Source organism: Candida parapsilosis, contig 006139, assembly GCF_000182765.1.
Source record: "Candida parapsilosis strain CDC317 annotated contig 006139".
Taxonomy (NCBI): domain Eukaryota; kingdom Fungi; phylum Ascomycota; class Pichiomycetes; order Serinales; family Debaryomycetaceae; genus Lodderomyces; species Lodderomyces parapsilosis.
This window is the reverse complement of record NW_023503282.1, coordinates 794,609-808,451: the sequence shown is the minus strand read 5'-3', so window position 1 is coordinate 808,451 and position 13,843 is coordinate 794,609. Positions and strand designations below refer to the sequence as shown.

At 38.7% G+C, this 13,843-nt stretch overlaps 9 protein-coding genes across 9 annotated transcripts; 6 read left to right on the top strand and 3 right to left on the bottom strand. All coding sequences in view use genetic code 12, as the record gives it.

Annotated features, from left to right (window-relative positions):
* Window positions 1–116: 116 nt before the first annotated feature.
* Window positions 117–413, top strand: CPAR2_503495 (uncharacterized protein; the record flags this gene model as incomplete). Its single annotated transcript, XM_036810786.1, has 1 exon — window positions 117–413. One exon carries the CDS (start codon window positions 117–119, stop codon window positions 411–413), a length of 297 nt encoding a protein of 98 aa, XP_036667288.1.
* A 147-nt stretch (window positions 414–560) lies between these two features.
* OST1 (dolichyl-diphosphooligosaccharide--protein glycotransferase subunit) lies at window positions 561–2,012 on the bottom strand (the record flags this gene model as incomplete). Its single annotated transcript, XM_036810785.1, has 1 exon — window positions 561–2,012. One exon carries the CDS (start codon window positions 2,010–2,012, stop codon window positions 561–563), a length of 1,452 nt encoding a protein of 483 aa, XP_036667287.1.
* Window positions 2,013–3,996: 1,984 nt separating this feature from the next.
* On the top strand, window positions 3,997–6,663 carry DNM1 (dynamin-related GTPase; the record flags this gene model as incomplete). Its single annotated transcript, XM_036810784.1, has 1 exon — window positions 3,997–6,663. The coding sequence occupies one exon, from the start codon at window positions 3,997–3,999 to the stop codon at window positions 6,661–6,663; it is 2,667 nt and encodes an 888-aa protein (XP_036667286.1).
* A 191-nt stretch (window positions 6,664–6,854) lies between these two features.
* Window positions 6,855–7,913, top strand: EST3 (telomerase subunit; the record flags this gene model as incomplete). Its single annotated transcript, XM_036810783.1, has 1 exon — window positions 6,855–7,913. The coding sequence occupies one exon, from the start codon at window positions 6,855–6,857 to the stop codon at window positions 7,911–7,913; it is 1,059 nt and encodes a 352-aa protein (XP_036667285.1).
* A 147-nt stretch (window positions 7,914–8,060) lies between these two features.
* CPAR2_503460 (uncharacterized protein) lies at window positions 8,061–8,675 on the top strand (the record flags this gene model as incomplete). Its single annotated transcript, XM_036810782.1, has 1 exon — window positions 8,061–8,675. The coding sequence occupies one exon, from the start codon at window positions 8,061–8,063 to the stop codon at window positions 8,673–8,675; it is 615 nt and encodes a 204-aa protein (XP_036667284.1).
* Window positions 8,676–8,748: 73 nt separating this feature from the next.
* On the bottom strand, window positions 8,749–9,912 carry CPAR2_503450 (mitochondrial 54S ribosomal protein uL2m; the record flags this gene model as incomplete). Its single annotated transcript, XM_036810781.1, has 1 exon — window positions 8,749–9,912. One exon carries the CDS (start codon window positions 9,910–9,912, stop codon window positions 8,749–8,751), a length of 1,164 nt encoding a protein of 387 aa, XP_036667283.1.
* A 315-nt stretch (window positions 9,913–10,227) lies between these two features.
* On the top strand, window positions 10,228–10,866 carry ATP5 (F1F0 ATP synthase subunit 5; the record flags this gene model as incomplete). Its single annotated transcript, XM_036810780.1, has 1 exon — window positions 10,228–10,866. One exon carries the CDS (start codon window positions 10,228–10,230, stop codon window positions 10,864–10,866), a length of 639 nt encoding a protein of 212 aa, XP_036667282.1.
* Window positions 10,867–11,187: 321 nt separating this feature from the next.
* On the top strand, window positions 11,188–12,639 carry CPAR2_503430 (uncharacterized protein; the record flags this gene model as incomplete). The annotated part of the gene is made up of 1 exon (XM_036810778.1): window positions 11,188–12,639. The coding sequence occupies one exon, from the start codon at window positions 11,188–11,190 to the stop codon at window positions 12,637–12,639; it is 1,452 nt and encodes a 483-aa protein (XP_036667281.1).
* Window positions 12,640–12,768: 129 nt separating this feature from the next.
* Window positions 12,769–13,680, bottom strand: DOT5 (thioredoxin peroxidase; the record flags this gene model as incomplete). The annotated part of the gene is made up of 1 exon (XM_036810777.1): window positions 12,769–13,680. The coding sequence occupies one exon, from the start codon at window positions 13,678–13,680 to the stop codon at window positions 12,769–12,771; it is 912 nt and encodes a 303-aa protein (XP_036667280.1).
* Window positions 13,681–13,843: the final 163 nt, after the last annotated feature.

The following is a 13,843-nucleotide window of genomic DNA, read 5'->3' as shown; positions in this document are numbered from 1 at the left end:
GATGTATACAATAAATATGTATAGGGAAACTTTCACGACAAAATGAGCTGAGTCGATACTCACAATCTCTGCGCGATGAAATGATATAAAAAAATCACAAATTCCACCTAAACTCAATGTACACCCACACAAACACTACCCGCACACATATGTCACTATCCTACAATTTTCCCATTGTATCAGTGAAGAACGTATCCTTCACAACATCACCAACGCAATTGTTCAGCACATTTTCACAGTATGGCCGCATTTATCAAATACGACACAACCCCAAGGAAAAAGGTCAGTATTTTGTCATTTATTATGATTTACCACTGGCTCAGTCAGCTGCTAAGGAATTGAATGGCGTCAATCTTGACGGCAGGTATTTGGTTACTTCTATATACGGGGTGGACAAGTCGAGGATTCAGTAAATGGGGTTAATCAACCGAAAAGGAAACAGAGATTAGAGGTAAAATGGAATAACTTCTTGTCTACAAATCATGGAACACTCTTGCTGGATCAGTGTAAAGAAACTTCTCTCAATGCATCGAACTTGATACTGTGTTTCTTCTAAAAATCTATAAAATATTCAACAAGTAATAACTAATCAACCCAACTAACACAAACCCGGCAATCTTGCCCACTTTGATATAAAGATTAGTTGGATTATACTTGTAAATCAAAAACAAATCCAACTTGTGTAAATCATCAATCAAATTTTGGAAATGTACTGTTACTTTAACATGACCTTTAGACACATCCAAATACGACAACTCATTATCAACATTAACCGATTCATAAGGCAATAACGATGACACATTTACAAATTGGGCTCCTTCAGGTAAATAGAAATCAATGTATACATCATCATAAGTGGCATCACGAACCGTGTTTAAAAGGGGAAACTTGATGATATATTCATCATCAGCACCACCACCATGGGTCTGGGGCAATTTGTGAATAAACAAGTCCAAGTTTTCCGACCAACCCAAAGTAAAATTGTAGTGCCAATTGCCAAAAAGTGGGAATCTGGGTTGCAAGATTAAGTAATTGGCAATATTTTTCGAACTTGAAACAACACCAACTTTGTCAGTATAATAATAATCATCCAAATTACGATCCTTGAGGGGGATTTCCAAGTGACTCAACCCCCAATGGTTTCTTGTAGCTTCATATCTTCCCTTCAACCATTCCAAACGCGAAAACCCAGAAGATAATTCAGCTCCAGCATTGGTGATTTCATAATACTCTTCAATTGAAACACGATTTATGTTTGATGCAGGCACCCAAATTGATCGGTTTAAATTGAGCACTTTGGTCAATGGACGATTATGATCGTACATTAATCCCATTGGTTTCAAAGTGAATGGCTCAATATCATGGACTAATGGCCCATATTTTAAAGTATCTTGATCTACCCTTGGTTTCAAATCTGGTGTGTCCTTGGTCTCGAGTACATCGGCTAAATCCTCCAATGCCAATTGCATTTCTTGACCTTTTGTCATACCAGTCAATACAAAAGTGTAGTCTTTGGTAAGATACGGAGAATAAGGGAACTTGTTGGTCTTGAATAATAGCTGTTGTAGTTCTTCCAACTTGATCCGTTTGGGAATAGGCTCCAACGTATTTGCGTAAACATAATTGACTTCAATCTCAATGTTTGACCCAGGTGCCAATGGAGCTGGTAATGTAAATTTATAAACTTTACCAGGGACAATTGCCTCAAGTTTAATTTCAATAGCTTGATCAATAGATACAACATCAATATAAGAAATGTTACTCACACTGTCAAACCCATCATTGACAGTGTAATAGTACTCTGCCTGTGGAGTAGATGCAATGTTTTTGATATCAATCAAGTCAGTCTCTTTAACATAGCCTCGATTCAAATCAACCGACCGAGTATAATGAAGATTCTCCCATGTTGGCTCAAATGTGTACAAGTTTTGGAAAGGTGTGGTGGTGGCTGCGGCAGAAACAGAAACTATAGATAGTATGAGTCCAATTGTGAAGTAAAGCTGCCTCAACATTGTGTGATTGGAGTAAAATGGGATGGGGAAGGGGGAAAGACACTCTCTGTGTTGGCTTTCTGAAAAGGGTTACTTCATTTTTTCACCTTTTGACGGTTTCGATTTAGCAGAGGGAAAAACTTCTGGACACAACAGCGTGTGTGTACTGCATATAAACAATAATTCGATTGGTAGCTCTCTAACAATAATACATACACAACCAACTACTTCTTTAACTTCGTTTCACAGCCAACTAATATACTCGAAAGAGTGAAGCATGAATGAGCTAGTGTAACCACATTTAAGACGTTAGACTAGACAGACCTCAATAACAATACCAACAGTTCTCATACAGAAAATAGTCATCAACTGCATCAATTCGGTATCGGAATAGTACTTGATAAGCTCAACTGTTTGCTTATTACCCTTCTCTCCAACTACAAACATTAGTGGTACAGGATCAAAGCTCGCAAATGTTTTGGGAGTCCAGTGAATACCTATAAACCCTTTTGGGACAGGGTAACTGAATCTGAAAAGATTGCTTAATCAAATAGACCATATTTCCTGTGCCTAAAAAAGAGCTACACTAGTTCATTGCTTGCTTTTGGAAATTGCAAACTAAGGTTACAAATTTCTTGTGCAATATCCCCGTCATCTACGTTGGTAGCAATTATAAAGTGTTGCACAGCCTGATGCGATAACCTGGTAATCCTATTGCCTTTATTCCTCTCGGGAACTCATTTATGGCTTAGCCCCAATACAATCAGGTTAGGGAAATCATTGTCCATTTGCAAATTAATAAAAGCCCGATCCAAGCTCGAAAAGGTAGTAGTGAACAATTCGCGAAGAAGTAAAGTATTGGATCCAGACGTAATTTTAAACTTATCCGCAATTGTAGTCAGAAGTGTATGCAATTTTATCATCGTCAGGGGTAGCGTTATATCCATTTTGTCAAGTTTTGGACCAAAGTCATGACAGAATCAACAATCCCATTATTCACTACAAACCCAACGCGTGGCAGGGAATGAGTTGTGGGTATACTGTTCCTTTGTATAACCCATGACATACCGCCCTTGACTGTGCACGGTTCCATTAGATACTGGATCAAAAACACTGTTGTCCCTGAACCGAACCTCTCAAGACACAATCGCATATCCCAAGTGCTTAAAGGTACCGTAGTGGTTGAGCCAATCGGTGGTTTGAAAGAATTCGAGGGTTGTAAACAAATTGAGGATCTTATCAAAGAACTCAATTTGGAGTGGAAGTATCAGTAAGTAACCTATAGGCTCATTTGCATCCATTTGCTTTGCACAGCTGAACAAAATATTCTTTTATACACTTTAGTGGTCATGACTAAAAAGCTTGTGTGACTGTTGTGAAAACGAGTTGAGTATCAAAGATTGGGCTGCTAAAGCAAAGGTTAATCATAGTTGTTTCCACGAGACTTATTATAAGCCGTATTGGGCAGTTTATTAATGGTCGTGAAAATTGCAGTGTCGTGAATTCACTGTGGACGTTTGAGGTAGCAACAAAAAATTAAATGACGCGGGTGAATGTCGTGGTGAGAACAAAGACAGACAATGAAATGAAACTTGCGTAATTGATTTTTAGGAGGGGTGTTGCAACTACTTTGAACTGGTTTTAATCGAGTTAAGTTAATTGATCGTCTTTCATTCGTAGTGTAAAAGTGTATCCACCAGGTATCACGTGATATGTCTCATTAATATAAGTAACGACATTGACAAGTACAAAAAGTGGCAAAAACACAAAGCAGCACAGCACACAGAGAGAGAGCAAACTAAAAGTGTAAACAACATAAACAGAGTGTGCGTGTGCATTGAAAAAAAAATTTTTGTTGTTTAAACCCACCAAAGAACGTTGAGGATTTGAGTATTTTGGCCCCCACCATCCCCTTCATATATATTTACGATCCATTTCAAAGGCCCTGACCCCCTATTCCCATCAACCTACATCTGTCCCTTTCCTCATTTTCAAAATTTCCATCATGTCTTTGCAGGATCTTATACCCGTAGTTAACAAGTTGCAAGATATTGTAACCACTACTCAATTGGCTGATATTGATTTACCCATTTTGGCAGTTGTTGGGTCCCAATCTTGTGGTAAGTCATCAGTACTTGAAAACATTGTTGGCAGAGATTTTTTACCTAGGGGTACTGGAATTGTCACTCGTAGACCTTTGGTTTTGCAATTGATCAATGTTAAAGAAGATGATCCTATAGTGACAAAGTACCAACAGAAGCTGCCAAAGAAGCAAAAGTCGAAGAAGAAGAAGAACGGAGGCAAGGAGCATGATGATGATGACAACAGCGACAATGACAATGACCATGACTCTGAAGAGGAAGTTGATTTGGAAGAGCATATTCGAAAAATGAATGGTGGTAAATCCGGCAACGATAAAAAGAAAAGTAGCAATACACGGGCTGAATGGGGTGAGTTTTTACACATTCCAAACAAACGTTTTTACAGCTTTCATGATATTAGAAGAGAAATTGAAAGTGAGACTTTGAGAATTGCTGGAGAGAACAAGGGAATTAGCAGATTACCCATCAACCTCAAAATCTATTCCCCAAATGTGTTGAATTTGACTTTGGTTGATTTACCAGGTTTAACCAAGATCCCCATTGGTGACCAGCCCACTGATATTGAAAGACAAACAAGAAACTTGATTTTGGAGTACATCTCTAAGCCAAATTGTATTATATTGGCAGTATCTCCTGCCAATGTAGATTTGGTCAACTCTGAATCTTTGAAATTGGCAAGACAAGTTGATCCTACAGGTAAAAGAACTGTGGGGATTTTGACTAAATTGGACTTAATGGATCAAGGAACAAATGCCGTGGATATTTTAAAGGGCAATGTTTATCCATTGAAATTGGGATTTATTGGTATTGTCAACAGATCTCAACAAGACATTTCTGAAAACAAGTCGTTGGATGATTCATTATATTCCGAAGAACAATTTTTTGCCAATCATCCAGCTTATAGAACCATGGCAAATAAGTGTGGTACCAAGTATCTTGCTCAAACATTGAATAAGATTTTGATGAATCACATTAGAGATAGATTACCCGACATTAAAGCCAAATTGAATACCCTTATGGGTCAAACTGAACACGAATTGGCTTCGTATGGAGAAATGCCCAACATTGGTGATTCTAGAGAAGCAAGAGGAGCCATGATTCTCACTCTCATGACTAAATTTGCCAATGGATTTATCAACTCAATCGAAGGTAACTCTGTTAATGAAATTGATACAAAGGAGTTGTGTGGTGGTGCTAGGATTTACTACATTTACAATGAAGTATTTGGTTCCACATTGGCATCAATAAACCCAACTCACAATTTATCAGTGCAAGATATTCGTACTGCAATCAGAAACTCAACTGGTCCAAGACCTTCATTATTTGTGCCAGAATTGGCATTTGATTTGTTGGTGAAGCCACAAATTGGCTTATTGGAATCTCCATCACAACGATGTGTTGAATTGGTTTATGAAGAATTGATGAAGATCCTTCATAGTGTTTGTACATCGAGCATTGGGCCTGAGTTAAATAGGTACCCTCGTTTGCAAACCAAATTGATTGAAGTTGTCAGCGATTTACTTAGAGAACGTCTTGGCCCCACCATCAAATATGTGGAATCATTGATTGAGATTCATCGTGCTTATATCAACACCAATCATCCAAATTTTGTTGGTGCTGCTAAAGCCATGAGTGAAGTTGTTGCTGAGCGTCAGAAGCAAAAGGAACAAGAACTGAACAGTAAATTGAGATTAGCTACACAAAGGATCTTGGGTAAAAAGACAATGAAAAATAGTGCCATTGAAGAGGTTGAAGGGGATGACGAAGCAGATGGAGAGGAGGAAGAAGATACTGATGAAGCGGTGAAGAGAATGAAGGAGGATATAAATTCAGTTGATGATAGAATAGATGAAGCTGGTCCCAAACACAAGAGATCTTTCTCAAATAGATCTAAAGCGGACCATTTCCATCATTCACCTTCGCATCAAAGCAATAATGAGTCATACCTCAATTATTTCCTTGGTAAAGATCCAATCGTTCATCAACAACAATTACAAGCTCAAGCTCAATTACATCCAACTCCATTCAAGTTCCCTCATCCACAGGAGACCACCTTACAGTTCAATACCCAATTCGTCAACAATGGCGTCATTCAAAGTCCTCAACAACAGCATCAACAATTCCAACAACAACAACTCAATCACAGTTTTACCCAAAACTCATCTCCATCAATCAATGGAGGAGGAAACATCCCCCACCACGATCTCAACAAATTATCCCTTGATGAATCAAACGACGGCTCATCAACATCATTTGAAGGCGATACTGCCATTTTGGAATTGACCGAACGCGAACAAATGGAATGCGAATTGATTCGTCGTTTAATCATTTCTTATTTCAGTATTGTTCGAGAAATGATTCAGGATCAAGTACCTAAATCAATCATGTGTCTTTTGGTGAATCATGTCAAGCAACAGATTCAAAATCGGTTGGTTGTGAAGCTATATAATGATGCATTGTTTGATGAATTATTACAAGAAGATGAAGGAATTCAAGCTGAGCGGGAGAAATGCGTTGAGTTGTTGAAGACTTATAAAGAAGCTTCAAAGATTATCAGTGACGTCGTATAGCGGCGAGTTATAGCGGGGAAGAGTAGTTTTAGAGTCTATGTATATAACTGGTATTTATTAAAATAAGAAAGATCAGTATAGATTTCATGTAAATGGGGTTCGTGAGCTACCATTAGGGAATGTGAGATGATTATCAAACACGCGTTTCCCTCGAAATTCACCAGTATCTTAACCCCTTCAATGTTCCCCAAATGGGCATCCCTACTACCAATACGGGAAATCTGGAGCAACGTAGACTCTTATACCAGAAATACGGCTACGATATCAACAAACTAATCAGGACTCATGAAAAACACGAATCGAGAAATCAACATGAAGATGGTGTCAATAATGATGGATTTATAATTCTCAATGCAAAATCAGACAAGTTAGACTATCAACGACTATTCGAGGCTTCAAATAAGGACATCTATGCTAGTAACAATGTTTCACACAAGAATAACAAGAGCAAACGTCGTGGCAATAATGACCAAGGGTTTCGAAAATTTACTAAAGTTTCAACATCGTTTCGCAAATTGGAAGAAGAATCGGCCAAAAGGAGTCGAGAGACGAGCTGGGTGCTTAAAGATGTACTAAAATACATTAAGTATCGATCTCAACGACTAGATCCATTCATCACCAAATGGTTTACTCCTAAAGGCATTACCAATACAAGCACAAATGGAAACGGCTTTTTACTACGACTTGTTGAATTTGGTGAACCGACATCCAATGGCGACACAACCGCCCTTTTAAGCGACGCAACTCACAAACTATGCGTTATATTCCCTCGCAAAACCGTATTCAACTATATTTCCAATGGTGGACTTCAATTTCAAGACGCATACTCAATCAACAATTACATCTACATCACTAAAGCCAATTTGAAATTTGTAACCCATGAATTTATCAAGACTCATTTTGGAACTAAATTGAACTATATCGATACTAAAGTCAGTTATTGTGTTTTGCAAGTGCTCGAGTTTAAATTGATGTACAGTGTTGAATATTTGCTTGCTAATCGAGTGGCCGGAGCTCCGCCTTTAGAAAAAGTAGTTAATGACAATGGGTCGCAATATGAGGTTTATGATTATGAGGACTTTGATGTAAATGGGGGTGCGAATGGAGGTGATGGAGGTGGTGGAAATAGAGGTGGATGTGGAGGTGCTATGGGGCAGGTGGTGCCCAGGTTTGATAAGTTTGCCTTAAAATTGGTTTATAATAATGAGTTGTATCGGAAATTGTGTTACTTGAAACCACTGGAGAGATGATGATTATGGGGCTCAGTAGGAAGGATCATCACCATAGTGGAATGGTGGTTGGTATTTTGGACAGATTTTTTTTTTGCAACACAATTCCCAAACCAGCCAATGCTTCAAAAGCGTTCCCCTTTCGAATCCACCACAAGACGCTAAAGGATGAGTGTTGAGCCAACAGGGACAGACTCGGCCAAGGGAGTCCCACAGGATAATGATGATACCACGCACCAGTCCAATGTTTCTTCTGCTATTGCTGCTGCTACTACTATTACTCCACAACCTGTTCCCATAAAGTCAAAATCAACCTCAAACTTACCCACAATGTTGGATTCAAAACCCCTTGCAATTCCTGAAACCGATGTCATGTCAAGTGTGACAACACCTATTCATCCATTACATTCTCACCACGGTTGTAATTTGATAGATTTGGATCAAGAAGAGTTGAACATCCCCTTGATTACTCCTCCTCCACATCAGCACCCTCAGTCGGTCCATAGCATCATACCACCACTACCAACTCAAGATACTTATTCCCCCATTGGTCATGTAATTTTACGGTACTTGGAACGATGGATACTAGAGCTAATTGAAAGACATAGAAATGGGCCTTATTTTTACCCCATTGCCATTACACTAGCAATCATTGTTGTTGTATTAGTATTGATACTTGTATTCTCGGGTAATTTCAATGCATTAGTGAGGATTTTGCGACACTTGATTTGTGAGTTGATTCAACTGGTTAAACCTTCATCTACAGTGCAATTTTGTGTGTAAATAGAATAACAACCACTATAGCATAGACTACGTTTATTACTAATGGTATATGTACAAGCTCCCTTTCTCCTTCCTACTTGTGTCTCACCATTCTTCCCTTTCTGTTTCTAATAACATTTGGGTTAGCTCTAAGTCTTGTCTTTTGGAACTTCTTCAATCCCCATTTCGATTGACTAAACTTGTTGGACTTGGATTTACCTCTACCACCACCATGAGGATGATCGTTGGCATTCATAGCAACACCTCTTGTGATTGGTCTCCTACCTCTGTGTCTTGCTCTACCGGCTTTACCCCATGAAATCAATTGATGCTCCTTATTGGAAACCACTCCCAATGTCGCATGGCAATCCAAATGTACAAAACGATGTTCCCCACTGGATAATTTGATAATGGCTCGTGATTTTTCTGGATGTTTGGACAAAATTTTACCAAATGTTCCTGCACTACGGACTAGTTGTGCTCTTTGACCTGGATGTAAGGCGATATTATGGATGATTGATCCAACGGGTAACATCTTCAATGGTAAGCAATTGCCCCTTTGTAAGATTCTGGCGGATAATAATGCATCATCAATTTCACCATTATTTGTCCTCTTCATTTCCTCAATGAAATCTTGAGGAATACCCTGTCTGAAACTTTCAACCACATCACCACTACGTAACCCTTGTGGTGCCAAAATATATGACAAGTTCCCCGTAGTTACGTTTTCCAATAATGCAATATGTCCTGATCTGTTTGGGTCATATTCGATTCGAACAACTTTGTTTTTTCCCAGTTCCCATCGGTGGAAATCAAGTAATCTAACACGTTGTTTGTGACCACCACCTCTACCCCTTATTGTGATTTGTCCTTTGTTGTTTCTACCGGCTGTCTTTTTCTTGGGTGCAGTCAATTCTTTAACTGGTCGTCCCTTGTGTAAATGGTCATGGACTGGTTTTTTGTAGTGCGTTGAACCTGGATGAGTATGAGGTGGGAAATAATCGCCATAATTCTTGATCTTAACCAATCTGAGAGAAAGTTCTCTTTGTTTTCTATACTTGATATCCTGAGCTTCCAAGTCTGTAAGTTGTTGATCTTGTGAGGGGGAGGACGAGGACGAGGACGAGGACGAGGAAGAATTGAACCGTTTAAAATACGTGTGTGGTGTAAAGTGGGTGGTAACTCTGCATTTTGTTATGAATTCAGAAGATAGCCTTATTCGGCTACTGACAAGAGCCTGTGAAAGCCTAGGTATCATCTCAAATCGTGGCTCTAATGAGAGATGCTGTTGGGATAACAGGCTTCCTTTTCATAGTGTAATCCCATGTAGAATAAATTTTTCACCTATCCCTATTCGAGCAAACATCCATACACACATACTAAAGTATATAAGCCAATGATATATTGCCAATGCTACCAGTTGTACCGCAGAAATTGCGAGAACGAAAAATTTCAACAGAGAAAACACAGAGAGAGAGATTCAAATATTGTTGGAAAAGAATCTTAGTCAGGTCAATTGACAAGAAGAAAGAGCTAACGTTAACCAACATATTCCTTAGGATAGTAATCAACAATGATCTCACGTGTATTCACCCGTTCATTAGCTTCAACTCGTGTGTTGGCCAATACTGCTGCTAAAAACACCAAACCACCAATTCAATTATTTGGTATTGATGGAACTTATGCCAACTCATTATACTCGGCCACAATCCAACAATCAGACATGAACCAAACTTACAACTCATTGAAGAAAGTTGAAAATGTCATCAAGGGAGATCCAAAATTAGAAGAAGCTTTAACTAATCCTGCTTTAACTAAAGATGATAGAATTTCCATTGTTAAACAAGTCAATAAGAATTTACAATTGGACAACACCACTGCTAATTTCCTTTTGGTTTTGGCTGAAAACAACAGATTGGGCAACTTTCCATCAATTTTCAAAAAATTTGGTATGTTGAATGATGCTCATAATGGTATCATTGAAGCTAAAGTCACTAGCGCCAAGCCATTGGAATCTAAAGTGTTGAAGAGATTGGAATCTTCGATTGGTGGCAGCTCATTTGTAGGACAGGGTAAGACTTTGAAGTTGAAGAATGAAGTTAATCCTGATATAAAAGGTGGTTTGATTGTTGAAGTCGGTGATAGAATTGTTGATGTTTCAATTGCAAACAAGGTTGCCAAATTGAACCAAACTTTGAGAGAAAACTTGTAAGATGATGGGAGAGAGCTAGTAGCTGCTTTTTTCAATTAGCAAGAGATTGTGCACGATTAGTTTAGAATATACGTGATTTGGTTAAAGAAAGAGTGGACAAAAAAGGTGGGTTGTAAAGTGCCGTGTATGTAGTTGTATCGGCGTCCAGCTGTAGCACCTTTGGGCTACTGTTTCCCTCTAGATTAATCAATGCATAGACTAGGCAATTCTCTTCACATCGTGTCCTCAAAGCTAAATCAGACGACGGTTGAAAAAAACTAAACATTTCAAGTTAACACGATAACCTCACTAGCTACCCCCTCCTCCCTCCCTTCCTCCACAATGGCAGTATCAAAAAGGGTAAGAGCCATAATAGATTTGGCCACAGTGTTTGCCATTGGCCTCAACATATTTGTCTACTTCTACCCTGATATACTAAACGAACCTCACCAATGCAATTGGCACAATTCACCATCTTTAGAACCCAAATACAATATACTTGAAATCGTGCCACAGCAATATCTTCAACCTATACTAAGTACAGTTCCCGGCTTATGCAAAGAGGAAAGCAATGATGTACCTGCTTTTATTAAGAAAGATCAAAATGAGATCCATATGTTGTTATTTGGTGATCCTCAAATTAACGGCAATTGGAAACTGACGAAATATATCAAACGATTGGACAACTATGGTAACGATTACTATCTTGGTCACATTTACAACACCATGTATAATCGATTACATCCATCACATGTAGTGGTGATGGGTGATTTATTCTCAAGTCAATGGATTTTGGATTCAGAGTTTTATAATCGTACATATCGATTTGTTGAACGATTGTTTCCTAGAGATGAAGAGTATAAGCAACATGTGATGGAAGCATATACCAAGCATGAGGATTACAATTGGCGTAAATGGCTTGAAGATGAAAAAAAGATGGATCCATTACATCGATTCAAATCTAGAGTGTATAACAATGTTTATGATTGGGTACATCAAGATCGGCAAACACCAAATTATGAAAACCCATTGTTCATTAACTTGACTGGTAACCATGATATTGGTTACAGTGGTGATGCAACGTGGCAACACATGGCTAGATTCCATTATTTGTTTGGTCAAAATAATTATGTCATCAATTACAACAAAGGCACCAACCGTGAATGGAGGATTGTTGTTGTTGATTCATTAACACTTGAAGGGCCAGCATTACAACCGGAATTTATCAATTATACATGGTCATTTTTGGAACATCTACGTGATCATGAAAACCCCACTTTCAAAGGCACGACAATCTTGTTGACACATATCCCCATGTACAAACGAGCAGGATTGTGTAGAGATGGACCTGAACATCGATACTATGATGAAACTTATGAACGTGAACCATTCAAAATTGGCTTGTTGCGTAGTCAGAACCATTTGTCGTTTGAAACAACTCAACGGTTATTAAGTATTGTGTTTCCTAATGATGATCAAGGGGGAATTATACTTACAGGACATGATCATGAGGGGTGTGATGATTGGTACAATTTTGATTCCCAAAATAGTACATGGGTGGCGTCAAAGACGAAAAACACAACCTCTCCCAAACAACCAGTGAGGGAAATTGTAGTTAGATCAATGATGGGTGATTTTGATGGTCAAACTGGTATTTTAACTGGTGAATTTAAGCAAAATCGCTGGCAGTTTAATTTCACTTACTGCTCATTCACGGTTCAACATTGGTGGTGGGCTAGTAAAGTTGCCATTTTGATTGCCATTTTATTGAAATCAATTACAATTTTGATTTAGAGAGAATGGAAACTGCATAGATTTTGTATATTTATTTAGTTTTGAGTTTTAGATGTAAAAAAGGAATCACATTTGAATACAGAGATTTCGCAGTACGAGGTTAATACGATTCTTTTTTTCTTTTTCGAATCAAATGGTTGTGGTGGTTGCTTCGGTGATGACTTCAGCCGGTTGTTCTGAGGACAACAAGGCATTGTCTTTTTGCTCTTGTTCTTTGGACTTTCCTTCTGAGACTCCACCACTAGTGTCACCAGATGGATTGCTTTCCTCCTCTTTTGAAGTGTCAAGTTGTGATGGATTTGCTCCTTCTGGTATGCTCGTTACATGATTGACGAGTTTGGCCGCATCACTATTGGCAGCAGGTTCATCCTTGACTCCATTATCAACGACTCCATCGCCACCATTGGAGCCTCCCTTATCACCATTCGCCTCAGCAATAAACTGTTCAATCTCCTCCTTAGCGCCATCAACACTTTGTTCGGGTGAAATTTGCAATCTCTTAACCTTTAATACCCCATCAACAAAGATCCAATGAGATCTCTTGATTCCCGAAGGTTGCTTCTTAGCACCCAATGACCCAATCAATTCTCTTTTGGGGTCACTCAACAAGTCATATTCTACATGTTGTTTAGTTTGGAAATTTTTTTGATTGTGTGGGGTATCGGCAGAAAGTCCAAAAACAGCCACATTTTTGTCAGTTAAAAATTGAAAATTCTTTTGAAATCCACAAACTTGTCTAGTACAACCGGGTGTTGACGCCTTTGGGTAGGCGAAAATGACAACATACTTGTGCTCCTTAGCAACTGTGGGTAAATTGATTTCTTTTTCATCTTGATTGAGTAAAGTGAGATCAGGGATCTTGTCGCCAATTTCAATTTCATGAGTGATTTCAGCTTCTTCTTCCCCTTCTGGTTCACCTTTTGGTTCTGTTTTAGCTTTTTTGGCTGGAGGTGGTGCAGTGGTTGTAGCGGCTGCAGTTTGTTGTTCTGCTTTGGCTTGCGAGGTAGAAGCAACTCTAGCTGAACGACGTAATCCTGACATATTTTTATAAGCTGTTGTGATGTTGCTTAGCGGTGGTGCTCTTCGTTTCAAAATATCAATTGTAAAAGAAATAGTGTCTAACGACAGAGAGCTTCTGGAAGTGAAGGAAACTGTTTAAATTGTCTAAAAACTGTCAAAAAAGAAGTAAAAAACTGTGGGTGAG